The 15,245-nt window shown below is 51.2% G+C and overlaps 5 protein-coding genes across 5 annotated transcripts; 2 read left to right on the forward strand and 3 right to left on the reverse strand.

The window, feature by feature from the left end:
• Positions 1-288: 288 nt before the first annotated feature.
• Positions 289-1,277, forward strand: MAA_06056 (acyltransferase; the record flags this gene model as incomplete). Its single annotated transcript, XM_007824054.1, has 2 exons — positions 289-1,006; positions 1,087-1,277. The coding sequence occupies 2 exons, from the start codon at positions 289-291 to the stop codon at positions 1,275-1,277; spliced, it is 909 nt and encodes a 302-aa protein (XP_007822245.1).
• A 655-nt stretch (positions 1,278-1,932) lies between these two features.
• Positions 1,933-6,733, reverse strand: MAA_06055 (advillin; the record flags this gene model as incomplete). The annotated part of the gene is made up of 3 exons (XM_007824053.1): positions 1,933-2,295; positions 2,365-6,368; positions 6,598-6,733. 3 exons carry the CDS (start codon positions 6,731-6,733, stop codon positions 1,933-1,935), a joined length of 4,503 nt encoding a protein of 1,500 aa, XP_007822244.1.
• A 1,324-nt stretch (positions 6,734-8,057) lies between these two features.
• MAA_06054 (Small GTPase superfamily, ARF type) lies at positions 8,058-8,904 on the reverse strand (the record flags this gene model as incomplete). The annotated part of the gene is made up of 6 exons (XM_007824052.1): positions 8,058-8,189; positions 8,259-8,339; positions 8,394-8,539; positions 8,587-8,603; positions 8,664-8,774; positions 8,846-8,904. 6 exons carry the CDS (start codon positions 8,902-8,904, stop codon positions 8,058-8,060), a joined length of 546 nt encoding a protein of 181 aa, XP_007822243.1.
• A 657-nt stretch (positions 8,905-9,561) lies between these two features.
• On the reverse strand, positions 9,562-11,454 carry MAA_06053 (Acyl-CoA N-acyltransferase; the record flags this gene model as incomplete). Its single annotated transcript, XM_007824051.2, has 1 exon — positions 9,562-11,454. The coding sequence occupies one exon, from the start codon at positions 11,452-11,454 to the stop codon at positions 9,562-9,564; it is 1,893 nt and encodes a 630-aa protein (XP_007822242.2).
• Positions 11,455-13,459: 2,005 nt separating this feature from the next.
• MAA_06052 (GLEYA adhesin domain protein) lies at positions 13,460-14,805 on the forward strand (the record flags this gene model as incomplete). Its single annotated transcript, XM_007824050.2, has 3 exons — positions 13,460-13,765; positions 13,822-13,959; positions 14,062-14,805. 3 exons carry the CDS (start codon positions 13,460-13,462, stop codon positions 14,803-14,805), a joined length of 1,188 nt encoding a protein of 395 aa, XP_007822241.2.
• Between the last annotated feature and the right edge of the window lie 440 nt (positions 14,806-15,245).

Consider the following 15,245-nt stretch of genomic DNA (forward strand, 5'->3'; position numbering starts at 1 on the left):
CCAATCTCAACCACCATCCCACCTCGCATCTGCAGTCTCATCACTTTCTCAACGCCCTCCTCCGAGATCCCCTCGAACCGCCTCGACAACCCATCTTGGAGGCCTAGTCAGCAGAGAGCATTGCCCGAGTATGGATAGCCGGCAGTAAATTGGTGTCCTCTTTTTTCTTTCTTCTTTTCTACGCATTCCTTTCCCTTCCCCCATCTCCTTGGGAAGACGCCCCTCATCCACCGCCACCACCTTTGCCTCCCGCCGTTCAAACACCACCTTGTCCTCCTCGCGGCCAACATGTCTGCCCTGGTCGGCTACCTCGTCAACTTCCTCGTGGGCTACGTCGCCGTCACCCTCTTCTTCTACATGGCGTCCCTCGCCGTCCCCAAGGCCGGCTTCGTGGCCCGCGCCCTCGCCGCCTACATCTCGCTCCTCATCTGCGCCGTCTTCGGCGTCCTCGCCTCCGTCTTCTTCACCCTCATCGGCAAGCAGGGCATCTCGCAATGGGCAACCGCCCGCGCCTTCCACTACGTCATGCGCCTGACCACGGGCATCGTCTTCCAGGTCGAGGACCCGGACAAGATCCTCGCCACCACCCGGCCCGCCGTCTTCATCGGCAACCACCAGACCGAGCTCGACGTCCTCATGCTCGGCGCCATGTTCCCCAAGTGGTGCAGCGTCACCGCCAAGTCGGACCTCAAGCACGTCCCCTTCCTCGGCTGGTTCATGCGCCTCAGCGGCTCCATCTTCATCGACCGCAAGAACTCCAAGGACGCCCGGGAGGCCATGGCCGGCGCCGCCAAGGAGATCCAGTCCCGGCAGCAGAGCGTCTACATGTTCCCCGAGGGCACGCGCAGCTACGCCAAGGACCCCGTGCTGCTGCCCTTCAAAAAGGGCGCCTTCCACCTCGCCGTGCAGGCCGGCGTGCCCATTGTGCCCGTCGTCGTCGCAAACTACAGCCACGTCCTCCACATCAAGAGCATGGTGTTCCGCGCCGGAACCGTCCCCATCAAAGGTACGCACTTTCATCTCGCCCCTACAGACAAAGAAGGAGGAAGCACTTGTATGCCCTTGCTGACAGACAGTCGTTTGCAGTTTTGAATCCGATCCCCACCAAGGGCCTCACCTCCGCCGATGTCGACGAACTCACCCGCACCACGCGCGAGCTCATGCTCACCGAGCTCTTGGCCCTGACTGCAAAGGCCCAAGGCCGGCCCGTTGCCGTCCCTGCCTCCGTCGAGAATTCGTCGGCCGCGAGCTCCGCCGTGCACGTCAACTCCAAGTAATTCGAACCTGCGTGGCTTTCTCCTCCCCCCCACATTATATATCCCTCCTGCCCCAGCTGGAGCGTGTACATGGCTCATGCCAACCCACAGAATCCCCCTACCTAGCCTAGATGAACATATATATCAGGATGAGATGAGCGAAACCAAAAAAAAAAAAAAAAGGTACTATGCCAATAAATAAATAACATCAAGAACGCGAATAAGATGGGATGCGTTGCTATTCTCTGAATAGACTGATACAGGAAAGGTCAAACATGATTGATTGATACCCCTTCATAGATAGATTGTTTGTACTGCCTGTACAAACGAATTATATGCTTAACCACTGACCCTCCGACTCATTCTCTTCATGACGACGCGCAAATTCTGCCAAAAAGCTCCATCACATTTTGACCCGTCCGGACCATGTTTGCATCAAACACAACAACTTGCGGTATAAAAAAAAAAAAAAGGAAAAACGAAAAAAAAGCATGTACTTTGAACAATTGTATTGTTGGCATGCCTGTAAACCACGAATCGTGCCACGACAAGAGGGCAGTTACTGAACAATTCATGTACATACATATATGTGAACCCCGACTCCCCGTGCCGTATACATAAAGATGCAAACACCGCCATGCCAAAAGTCGCTATTCGTGAGCGCATCAGAAGCAAATCACTCCCTCAAAGCCTGCAACGCCTGCGTAAGTGTAACAATCCGCAAACTTCTCCCCCTCTTCAGACCGACACTGGCATTCGTGACCGTCGGACTCCGTCCATCATCCCACTTTCTGAACACCCGCTTCAAATCCCTTGGTATCCCTTCCAACACGACCGTCGATACTGGCACAAACGGGCGGTCTTCCATGCCGGATGCTAAAATCGCGTATTCCTGTGCAAAGTCAAGGGCGTTGCGAAAGGATGCGTATTGGGCGTTTGCACGGGATCCAACGATGATGTACATCTCAAAGAAGGCGTCGAGGACGTAGATGCTTGTGGGAAGGAGGTCTACTTGGTTGAATGGAGACAGTTCGAAGATCTGGATCCACAGGTTAGTATTGAAATTCAGCATCTAGACTGAGCACTGCAAGGGAAAGACAAGATGTACCTGTTGGCGAGAGTCTGCATCCGAACAGAATAGTCGGCTGCAGTATTTGTCGTAATTGGGCTTGAGGCGCCAGTGGTCGGCAGAATGAGGCTTCGAGCTGTCGTCCCCAAAGAGGTCCCAGAACGACTTGGGTTCGTTGCCGTCCTCATACTCGATCAATTCTCCCGTAAGGGTCAAATCCATGCCAATTAGTCTTGCACAGCTCACTTCCGCAACGTCGCCTCCCTTGCCCTTCCACATGTAGCAGTTTCCCCCTTTGGTGATGAGGTACGTGAACCCAGTGCATAAGCTGGATGGGGCAAAATCAACCTCGTCAAAAGCAACTTGTCCGAGATACCGTCTGCCGCACAGTATGTTGGGCGCTAGCGAGTCGTACTTGTTGCTCGAGCCGCGTCTTACAATAATCACACCACCAAGAGCTTGTACAAATTCGGCTGTTTCTTTGCCCTGCTGAAACCTAACAAGTTTGCCCCCGAGGGAGCGAGCTTCCCGTTGTACAAAGAGTTGGGCGTCTTCGGCCGACGACTCGGGAACCTCGTCACCAACCCAGAAGTAAACCTCGAATACCTTCTTCCCGGATCCATTGATAAAGTTATGTGCGCAAACATACATCTCCTGCTCAAACAGGACTCGTTCGTTCTGGGGTGAGACTGGCAGCTTTTTCCCGTCTCCGAGGATTTGGAACATTTGAAGTCCAAGACTCGTGACCTTATCACTAGTGTCGGGACGGTTCATCAGAATTTGTGCCGGATCAACATTGATTGCGTCTCTTGTCTGTGGGGGGCCAAAGAATTCTGTCAGCAGGGCAGATACTTCATTGATCTGCTTGGTAGGTGAGCGGGTTGGAGATGAAATGGCGGCAGGCGACTTCAAACCATCGCCGGAAAGTCCGGACAGCGGTCTCACTCTTCTGCTCTGCCCACCACCTGGCGTTACTGGTTCATCGAAAGACGGCTTCGAAATTGGGATAGATCGAACACCGAAACGAGGGGAACGAGGGGAAGCCTCGCGCATTGATGGAAGTGAGTCCCGGTCACTCTTAGTCGGTGACGGTGGCTCAGCCAGTTTGGTTGGTGATTGAGATCCAGTGCGCTTATGGCGCAACCAAGCCGGTTCCGCAGCTGTATCTCTCTGGACGTCTTTGGAAGAGCTTTCGTCTAGGAATCGGGACATTTTCTTCGTGTCCAGCTTCTTTGGTGACGTGGCACTGGAGGCATCCTCTTCAGGTTGCGGGCTTGGCTTTGCTGGTGACGAAGGAGTTGAAGCCCTTGGTCCGAGAGGCAGCGGCCGTCCACGAGATACTGGTCGAGCTGCTGGCTCCAGTGACTCTCTTGGCTCTGAGGTGTTGGCTACCGGGGCTACCGGGGGTAGTGATGGTGTATTACCAAGGGTCGTTTTTGTGTCCACTTCCTGCTGAATGGCTGGGGTTATCGGCTTCTCATCGAGTCCAGCTGGGCCGGTCGACACATGTTGTGTACCAAGTTTATTTATTGCTACTTCCCGCACCGGCGCTTCGTCCTCTTTGGCAGCCTCAACTATAGCAGGTGGCAGCTGCGGTGCAGTTTGGCTGAGGGTCGACGCCGCGGCGACTGTCGGGGCCTTTCTCTTTGGACCACGAGCTCGGCCTTTGGTCATGTGTGTAAGTTGAGGTCCAGGAGCAGATGGCTCAGTAGCATCACAGAAACCTGGCTTGCCATTGTCGTCACCAGTCTCCTCAGAGCTTCTACCACCATTGGTGGCCATGGGAGGCGGCCCTCTAGCCAGCATACCTGCCAAGCCTGGGTTAAATCGATCCGCCAACTTGCCGCCGACAACTCGACTCTGAGCCGCCAACTTGGAAGGTGCACTCATTTCCTTTTGCAGCGTGGGCATTGCTTGTGGTTCAACCGTAGTCTTTGCCGCCTCAGGTTCTGTGGACACCCGTCTCAACTTCTCGGTACTTGGGCTCCTTGCAGGGGGTATTGCTGTATTAGGCGATCTTGGGGAGAATGCCGATCCGCTCGGGACTCTCTTTGGAGCGGGGGCAGGCTTTGGTGAATCCTCCTTTTTGGTGGGAGTAGGAGTTGGTGTTTCTGGAACGTTGCTCTTCTTGGCCATCGCTGCCACAGATTTGCTCAGCTCTGCCCTCTTGGCCAGCCCCTCGGGCAATGGCCTTTCAGAAGCAGTGCTTGATGCTCTCGTGACCCCTCGGCCCTCAGACTGAACAGCCTTAAAGTCGGCCCTCTTCTTCAAGATTGCGTCTTTGAACTCGTCTTTCCTCTCGCTCTTCTTCGGGCCATCGGTTACGTTAAGAGCCGACTTCCCGCGAAGAATATTGTTTTTCAATTCATCAGGAGCAACGTAGTTTTGGGTTTTGGTTTTGCGCAGATTGCCAAAGACATTCTTGAATTCCGGTTCACCAGACTTGGGTGTGTCTTTTTCTGCAGGACGTTGCCTCAAGTTTGACCTGAAGTCCATCGTTGGCGGGGTTTGCGGCTTGGGTTTGAGAGGCGGCGGGCTCATGACGGGCGTGTGTTTTGTAGCATTTGGGGAGGTGGTTTCCTTGTCTGTCGGCTTGACATCCTCCTTATCAGCCATCTCATCTGGCCTTGATAAATCCGGGTCAGATTGTTGTGCGGTGCTGGATTTTGACCCTTGCCCATATGCAGGTCGATTTGCATTTGGCGGCGGTGAGTAAATGCCTCCCAAACCAGTAGGGTTGGATTTAGCTACATTTCCGACAGCCGATTGCCTCATGAGACCTCCAATACTAACCTGGTGCTTGTGTGAGACAGATTTTGGTCGACTTGATTCTGCATTGGCATTATTCCTCCAAGTGGGTTGGGCAGTCGTCGGGGATGGCTTTGGTGACTCTGGTCGGTTCAACGCATTTTCAAGCCAACTTGACTTGGTGGGACTCCAGCGCCTAGGATCCATGGTTTTTGATGGACTGGATGGAATGCCGGCATCCTCATCCTTTTCCTCGCCACGGCCTGTGTCTATTGACATCAGGCTTGACGATTTGGAGATATCTCCAAGGTCAGATGGCTTGTCGCCGTGTTGCGAGGTTGGTCTGCTTGAGGTCGGTGTCGCAGAGTCTCTTCGTACGGTGCCCTGAGGCCTGGAGCCCATGTGAACTGACGATCTAGCTCCCCGCGTGGCAGCAACAGAGTCCGCTCGTGTCAAGCCTGGAGGGCTCGTGACACTCCATCGCTTGACACTATCGCTACGCTTCATCATTGCACTCTGGACAAAACCACCAAGGCCCTTGGTAGGTGATGGCGACCGGGTGGGCGATGCCCGTCCAGATAACGGCGCAGGCTCCTGAGTTGGCTGTTTCTCAGCAGATGCAGTATCGAACCGCGGGGGGTTGAACGTGACCGGCGAGGCAAGTCCTGAGTGACTTGGCGGTTCTGGACTAGGCTGCGGCGAGGGAGAGCTTCTTGAACTTGAAACCGGATTTGTAAGAGACATGCCCGGCAGCTGTGCCCTAACCGAGGACATATCTAATCGGTCCTCGTCCTCAACCTGACTACGTCTGTATGCAGCAGAGTTCTGGCCGCGATCCGCCGTTTGTCGGAACCATGAAGGATCCTTGGAGCCCAGAGCTTTGGCAATCTGATCCTTGGAGAAGGTTTCTTCGGTGGCAGATGCTGGCTCCTGCGACCCGGCCAGAGACCTCTGGGTCGCATTTTGGGCCGCCACCATGCTCAAGGGCCGGGCACCACCCCGCGATGCGGGCCGTCTTTGCCACGACAGCGTAGAAGTTCTCGCAGGCGGTGTTGAGCTCTCAGTCGGTTGCGTGTCCAACTCGGCCGAGGCATCACTGTCCTTGGCAGGCAGGCCCGGAGATGTCATTGAGTCGTGTCCGGCGGGCGGGGAGGCGGGGGGTTCGCGGTCGTCGAGTGTCCTACTGGGCGAGCCGAGCCTGGTAGCATCGGAAACCTGGGCACTTTGATGACTGGAGCGCGGTGACGGTGTATTCATGGGGGACGATTTCTGAGGGGAGATGGACCGGGCACGTTCTGCGGGGGGGGGTAGATAGTCCAATGTTAGTTTCAAGTAGTTCCTAGTCGTGTTTCGGCCTGACCATGCGCGAACCAAGCCAGCAGCCAATTCACCTGCCAGCTGGCCAAGGGAAAGTCAACAGCTGCACCAGCCGGCAACTATTTGGCCAGGGGCTTCGCTGGCATTCCCAAGTCTCGTGCTCCTAATTTTTTTGAACCTTTGACCATTTGAAAGTGGCAGACTCACCTTCTCGTCGTGCCTGACGTTCCCGCTTGGCGGCCAAAAACTCCTCCCGTTCACGAGCTCGAGCCTCGTCGTCCTCAATCTGCTGGCCGCGCAGACGCTCGACCTGCTCGAGGAACTGAGAGACTTCGTCGGACATGTCCCCTTCGTTTCCCGCCGTCGTAGCGCGACGGTGGCTGATGTTGTCAATGTCGGGTTATGGTGATGACGTCTTAGGCCATGACACTCGAGGACGACTCGGAATGAGGATGCAGATACTTGCAGCAATGGCCCCTCTGCCAAATGAAGCTACTCTGCCTCCTGGCCGTAAGAAAATAAAGATGGTTGGGGTCCCTGGAGGGAAGAAGTCCAGTGTTGACTTTGTGATGGAAGTCTAAGGGAGGGGTGCAAGACAGTCGCGGTTGGCGGATGAGCCTAATGGAGCCGGCCTCGCACGTCAATTCCACGGACGGACCCTCAGTCTATGCTGACTGGTGAGCCCGCAGCGTCCATCAATAAAAAAGTCTAGCCCGGCGGGAAGGGTTCTGAAGTGTTGTCACATTGAACCGGACAGTCTGGTGCTAGTCTGGTGCCATGTGCCGTCTCCACCCGCTTAACTGGCCCGCCTGCTCCAGAACCCGTCAATACAATAATAACAGTGCAGGCAACAATAAATGTGGTCTGGTGTGAGCATTGAATGGACTTGATGTGTTCAATGCTCAGCTCCGTGCTTTCTACTCCGGGGCATTGGAACTTGGAGGGCATGTCGCGCCATGGCCACCACCGTGAGAAAATGCCCACTGTCCCAAGCCAAATTCTACATGTTTTACTCCGTAAATCAATTCACTTTCGCTAGACGGCCTGCTTTCACGGCCTTCAATGCAAGGGGCCCTGCAGCCGGCCGGTTTTCAGGCCTGGATGGAATGCAACTGCCGCAGACTGCAACATCTCCTCACCCAGTCATCTGATGCAATGGCACATCCTCAGCCTTATGGTGTTTTTGAAAGACTGGGAAAAGAAGGGGAAAATGGAAAAAAAATCTCATAAACATCATGGCCGTGATCTAGACCACCCACAAACACAGTTGTGAGATAGTGGCGTTGTTTGTTTACTTTCGCCCCAGCGCCACGCGAGACGTTCGCGTTGACTGCGCAACTCCGGCCCGTTGCATCCACCCAGATGGAGCCTACATCATCATCCATCCGTGGGAACTTCAAAAACCGGCTTCCTAGATCATCATTCGTCATAGTATTCCGCAAGAGACCCCCGTCCGGAACCGTTTCGGCTCGGATGCCCAGATCTCGTTGGTCAATCGGGTTCGCATCTTGGATCACGCTGCAGACCGCAGCTGAAAAGTCCCCAGCATCTTCCTGAAGCTTACTTTATGCATCATCGTTTCATCAGTGCTGCCTTGACGAGCTTCAGCGACGACGACTATTATGCCGTGCCCAACACGAGACCATGTATTGTTCTTTCCCACTCAACTAATAGAGAAACAGTCTCTTCTTCGCATCAGCAACCACCCAAGCCAGGCCCTCCTGCAGATTCTCCCCTGTCATAGCACTGCATCGCAATATGTTCCACTGATGTGTCCGAATCTCGTCCAAACGCAGTGCCTGCATACAAATCAGCCCGGTATCCCCGGCCTCCCCCTCAATCTTCACCGTCACCGCGGAAAGACTTACCTTTCGAATTTCCTGTTCGTCCATACACCCCTCCACATCCGTCTTATTCGCCAAAATAAGCAAACTAGCCCCGGACAGCCGCTGTCTTGTCGTCAGCAGAAATGACTCCTTCCCGTGCCATCGTATTCGGCTCACCTCTTCTAGCAATAGTCCATGTAACTCGTCTTTGCAATCATCTATTCGTAAGCGATCAGTCGCATCAACAACCCATATCAGCGCATCCGTCTTCTCGAAATAATTGCGCCAGTATGACCGAAGAGTTTTTTGACCGCCAACGTCCCCTGCGCCATTAGTACAGGTATTCACGGGGTCACACCGTTTGGCTTACATATATTTAATTTATACCTAACGAGTAGATTGTTAACAAACATGTCCATACACGGACACTGCTTCAGGGGCGCTCACCCATCGTAGTCAATCGTCTTGATAATAAAGCCTAATGTCGGGCTAACTGTGTTGATGTCTTCCCCCATAATTTTCTTCACGATCGTTGTTTTGCCGGCATTGTCCAAGCCCCTGTGGTAGCCCGTTAGTCCGAAATTACATTGGTAATCGCCAACTATGCTTCGATGGGAGGAGCCACGCACAGCATCAATATTCTCATCTCCTTGTCTTTGAGGCGGGCTTTTCGGAGGATAGACAGCATATTGGGAGGCGGGATCTTCGCCAAGCAGGGCTGCTGCTTTTAATATTGTCTTTCTTCAAATACTGCAAAAATTTCCGCAGTCTCAAGATTGTGCACTGTCCCAGTGATTCGGGAGTGGTGTTGAATAATGGTCAAGTTTGGATCAAATAGATACCTTCAATGTACGCCCACACGTGATGCATCATGGATCCCGACCACTTAACTGGCGGCGCCTTGGTGCCACTCAACCACTGCAACACCGTTGACCCCTTACCGCGGGTTCCAACTGCAGTTTTTCCAACCGGACACGCTTCACCATAAGCCATCAGCGCTTGGAAATCAATTGTCATTATCCCATTTCATAAACGTCCAAGTTAGACTCTAACTACAGTCTTTGGACGTTTGTTTCTACTTTTCTTAGCTCTTGACATCTTTTGGTAGTAAATCCTTTATTCCTTATTCATCCATTTTTGATTCATTGTCATCCACCTACAGCCAACAACAACCGCCTCCGAGCATATCGCATTTCGACTTGCGTGTTTCAGTATCAACGTTCTACATGATTAGCAAGTTCTCTCAACCTGAAAACAAACGCGTGCGCCCTGGATGTCTACCCATGTAGGCAAGACACTGGGTGCATGTGGAGTGGAAACAGGTTTCTCGACTCGTATTTGCTCGTCATTTCTGTGAATGTTCTTTTCGATTTTTACCTGCTGCTGATCCAGACAACTGGGGTCTAGCCACAATTTTTGAAGTGGGCGTGATATCGGTTTGCCATACCACCATGTTCAGCCAGTGGTTATGGTGTTGGTCGTCAAATCGAACGGCCGCGTTCTTGAAGTATCCAATTTCTTGGAAGCCAAACTTTCCGAGAAACTCAGCCCCCGGTTGATAAGCTGCCAAATCCTCTTGCGAAAAAAAGTGCTCAAAGTACAGTTGGGTGTACTGGCGTCTGTTGCGCGTCACGGGAAATTGGTAAACATCTTTGGGGTCGTCGCATTCCCATACGTAATCCAGTGCACTCCTGCGAAAAGGGGAGATTGAGAGCAAAAGCCGATCCATGAGTGCAGATCCGTACAGTTTGCGTTGATGATCAGGGTGTACTGCTAGCCTTACTTGCCCGGTATAGCGCGATGAAAGACACGGAGCTCCATACAAGTTCATCCGATAGTCGGAGACAAATGCAAAGCCAGCAACTGGAGCGGCCGGTTTTGGCTTTGCAGCCATGTACTTTGCAAATTCCTGGTAAACTTCGTCGGAGTCCTTTGGCCACTTGCTCTGGTCTAGGAAGTCATCTTGGGCAGGTATGGCAACGATGAATGGTCTACTCTTAGCGACGCAAGCATCGAATATCTTGCAGACATCATCAGCCATTGCCAGTTTGTCTTGGAAGATTTGGGCATTGCATGTATTTGCTGCTTCAGCATTGATGATTTCTGCAATTTGGGCAAAGTCTTCTGGTGCAGCTGGCCGGATAACACACTTTGCTTTTGGCCAATGCTCTTCCTCAGTTCCGACTATCGGTTCTGGCTTGTGGTCGAGCTGCTCCAAAGTCATGCGCAATGTCTTTGCAGCATTTTCTCGACTCTTGATCTCCTGACTTATGTAAAGATTCGATGTCATGTTCACTTGTCGCCAGCCGATATCATTATAGCCTTCGCAGGGACCGTCCACCATGTCTCGAACAGTTTCTGGTTGTGGAATGGGAGGAAGAAACTCGCCATTCTCCGTGTCAATAACGCATTGGACAAAGGATTCGTTACAAAGATTTTCGTAAGGAACTGTTACAGAAGGCAATCCCCGGAATTTGGTGAGCCAGGCTCCTATCAGACAATTGGAGCCTTCCGCTGTTGGGTCATACAGAAGGATGCCGTTGTATTCATGCGCAATCTTTTCCTGGGCATTGGGTACAGAAGAAAGATGCACGATATGGCTGTCGGCTTCTTGATCGACAACGGAGCTGAGCGAAGACGAACCATCTTCATGCCCCCCTTCCGTAGGACAAACGTTGCTAACGCTCCAACTAAGCCTTCTCTTCACATCTTCTCCAGGCTCAACAGCTGTGGCAGCCTGAATGATGTGTAATGGTGCAGGAAGTGGAGTGTCTGAAAGCAAAGTAGAGGCATGAGGGGTTGATTTCGATGACCCAATGGATTTGATCTCTTCAGGCTGCTCTCCAACTGGTGTGCCACAATCATCCTGAGCTGTTGGGCCTCTGGTACCAAGCTGGCTCATCGCTTTCTCAGTTTCAGCTGGTAGATTTGAAGGGCCATTTGACAGGATAGTAGCTGCTTCAAGTTTACGCATATCTGCGCTTGTAACGCTCTCAGACTCTGCATTTGCGTCAGAGGCCGCTTTGGGCAAGACCAGGATTGACGAGCTAGCTTTGCTGGAGACAGCGGTGGCCGGTTTCGACGACTTCATTTTTGTCTGTTCATCAGCGGATTCGACACACTTCACGGCCGGCGAACCGGAAAGCCAGGTTTTCATTTCCTCGCATATCTTTGAAAGGCTATTGTCTTCTTGTGCACGTGTTTTTTCTGGCGAAATCGCCGCTGGTGGAACTTCCATGGTATCCTCGATGACAGACAGCTTGCCTGCCTAGGTATCTAGTTAGTTAAAACACTCCTTTCCAAACAATGGACCAAACAGCTCACAAGGTAAAGTACGAGCGGACGAGTTCTTCTCGATGGAGGGGGCGTCTAATTTCTAATGCTGATGCTCGAACTAACGCCAAGAGCTTATGGACAGTGGAAGAGTTGTATTTGAATGATCAAGAGCAAGGCAGTCAAGGAAATTATTGTAACGAGAGGAGGGGAAACAGAAAGATCCTGTAGGAAGAGACGATTCCTCAGAAACTAGGCACCTGGTTATATTAGCAAGTGTGTGGCAGCTGCCAGAGCAAAAGCTGTCAGTTATAAACGCTTGGCAGCTGGCAAGAACTATTACCACCAGACCTTGTATTTACCGGACCCTTTGACCTGGCAATTATTAGTCGCACTGGATGATTAGCTGTTTGGAAAAGCAAGAAGAATAACATTGAATGCTTTTTGAAATATTAAAATAACTAGAAAAGATTATCGGCTATATTTTAATGCACCTGCACCACAGCCAGACCATTACTCCTCATATTTCAGTCGCCCTCGAGACTCGAGGAAAGGTTTTAGCCCTTATGGGTTATTAAAAGAACTGGTCTCGACCAAAACTTATTTTCTACATCTCAGGGAAACAAAATCTTGAATGCAGTCAGACGTGTTAAGTGGCTCGACCTCCACCAGGCCTTGCGAAGACAGCCAGCAAAAGTGCCAAACAGAACTTGTCATAGTTCTCGTTCCGGCCATCTCATTTCATAGTTAAACAATCCCACGGAAATGCACCTTCTGGCAACACGTGCGATTCATACGAGGGCGACCGTAATTTATTACAGCTGTATAATTTAGAATAAGAACGTAGTTTCATATCGGCCGCGTGGCCTAATGGCTAAGGCGCTAGATTTCGGTTAAAGCGAGCCACCGAGCTCTCTAGAGATTCCAGGTTCGACTCCTGGCGTGGTCGGAGTGGTTTAACACCATTTCTTTTTTTGATTTTTTTAAAAATCTTTTTATTTATTGATTTTTCTTTATTCACGTTATAGTTTCTCTCTCCGCGTATTTCTTAAATAACTGTTGTTTCCCTTGTCCGGCGAACAAACAGTCGGCTTCTGAATCACTGTTGTTTCAGCTCGCTGCTCGCATGACAAAAGAATTAATTCCCAGCGAATACCAACAATAGATAGAGACTAGAACCATGGAACAAAATCTTTCTTTATGTCCAGTAGGGCAGTAGCAATCAATGGCATAAGCGAGTTCTCAAATATCTTTGTGCATAAGTAAGTACTTTTTAGCTCTAAGTGAGTACGACTTCGCTTCGGCAACGTCTCCATTTTTCCACCGGGGCAAAGCCGAGTGCTTGTGATGCTTGCTTGATAGACAACGTTTTGTTATGTTGATGATGTGAGTAGCTCGGTGCCGTCAAACTTGCTTCGAACCTCTGCTATGAATATCGTTTGGATCCATCCGAAGAAAGACATCTTCCACGTCGTGATAATACTTTTGAGAAAAGTACGAGGCATAAGATTCCTGAAGACCAAGACACGGCTCATGATGTATCACCAAAAAATGCGGCTTGTGCTGCAACGTCCCGAATAATGCTGTCTGAGATTTTGTGCTACGACGACACTTGATATTACTTCAGTCGAGCCGGCATCGAGCAATAGGCCCGTCTAGATTCACCTTGCCCACGACCAATCCTTTCTCCCGCAACACGATATTTATTTCGGTAATGTGTCCATGGTCGTACTTAGCGAGATCCTGCAAGCGATCACCCGAGATCAGACACACGCAACTCGGCAATTATTGTCGATCAGTTGAACGCTTCCGTAACATTTGGTACTACAAGATAATAGACAGGTGCATAGATATCGATGTTTAAAACCAGTTGAGTTCCTAGCCATTTGACTTGCCCTCAATTCAAGCCATCTTCCCTTGACAATCGACCCCAAAAGAAGAGAGAGAAAGGTCAAATGATTATTCATAAAATGCATCGACGCTTGCTTTCAACTGCTTATCTCGTCGTCTCGGCACTTCGCGTTATCCTGGCCCAGGATTTCAATCCAGAATCCCTACTGCCGCAGCACAAATCGCCCTTGCTGGGAGATATTTGTAAGTCGCTTCGAACAGCTTGCGACATAACAGAATTCCCTGCAAGCATTGAGGTATGGTACATCACGATGCATCAACTTAGTACCTGGCTAACACTTCGTGAGAAACTGTGTGATGAGTATTGTGAGAGCGAGATCGCCGCGAGTGATCTCAAAGGTCGCCTTTGCAAAAACTTCAGAAAGGTATACGCAAGGCAGTTATACTTCCACCATATAACTACATCACTCACACGGTCCAGTATATCGAAAGCCTTGGAAAATGCGCCAAAGATGCCCGAAGCACGGTCAAGAAGCAGTGCAAGGACAAGTGCAGGTGTTCCAAAGACGACGATTGCGATATAAATGAAGTCTGCAAAGACTACGCATGCAATCCAAAGGTCTGTCACAATCATCGTGAGTGTAATGGTCAAATTTGCAAATACAACAAGTGTACACCTTGCAAATCAAACAGAGACTGTGATTTTCGACCACATCTTCAGTGTACCGACGGCAAATGTCTTGCACACGTCGCTCTACCGCCAAAATGTACCAAGAATTCGGATTGCAGGTCGGGCCTAGTTTGCAGAGACGGCGACTGTCGGCAATGCCGTGCTGATTCAGAATGCCACAAGGACATGATCTGCAGCAACGACCACTGCATGCCAAAACCGCCTACTTGCGGACAACCCGGCTTTGACTGGGCAGAGTGGCGCGGTCCTTTATCCTGGAACAGCGTCAAATCACCCCCTTTTACAGAGTATGACCCGACCGTATTCAAATCTCAAAGGCCAGAGCACGGCGGTCGAACAAACACGCTGCTCATTGACAACCCAGAGGAACTCTACGGGCAGACCATAGACATCAACCTTGCTTCTGTGATACATCAGGGATTTCTCCTCGCCCCAGAGACAGGCAACTACACATTCATCTTTGGGCAAGCAGACGATATTGTTCTGGTCTGGCTAGGCGAAAACGCTTTCCGTGGTTGGACTCGTGCAAACGCAGATATTGAGAGGACCTATATTCCGCCTCCCGGTGACGAGACACGTACGACAAGGCACCTGGAGCAGGGAACGTATTACCCCATTAGAGTTGCATGGGGTGACAAGGGCGGAAACACAGCCATGTCGGTCAGGATCATGGCCCCAAATGGCACAGAATTGACTGGCCAGAACGGTGGCTACTTTAGAACCGAAGCGTGTGATGGTTCATACGACAAGTTTCCTCCATATGGCCGGTCGTAGTTGGTGACGAGGGGTGAAAGTGCGTGATGTTGGTGATGACACTGATGAGTGATAATTAATTGAATTGGTGGTGGTTTTCGCTTGCAGAATGTTTTGAGCTTATGTACTCCGTAGTGCCTGGCTATACACAAGACTGTCAATATACGCGTTCGAAATGTAATTGGATGACGACGGCTGGCCCATTTCGAGTAAACGGTTCGAGTAGGGGTGCAGGAGAACGGAGGTTCAATGTTGAGGAAAGATCATTGACGATTGCTGCCCCTCCTGAGTCCTGACCTTGGCCTTTGGGCGGGCACCACACATGATTTTAGCGCTCAAGGTGCGAGGTGGGCTGCATGTGCGCAACTTTTCTGGACCGTTGGGACTCCGTACTCCCAAACGTAACTCAATCCTAGACCATACTTTTGTACACAATTGCTTCTTGAGCCCTTGATTCCTCT

Source organism: Metarhizium robertsii (assembly GCF_000187425.2).
Source record: "Metarhizium robertsii ARSEF 23 chromosome Unknown MAA_Scf_2, whole genome shotgun sequence".
NCBI lineage: Eukaryota > Fungi > Ascomycota > Sordariomycetes > Hypocreales > Clavicipitaceae > Metarhizium > Metarhizium robertsii.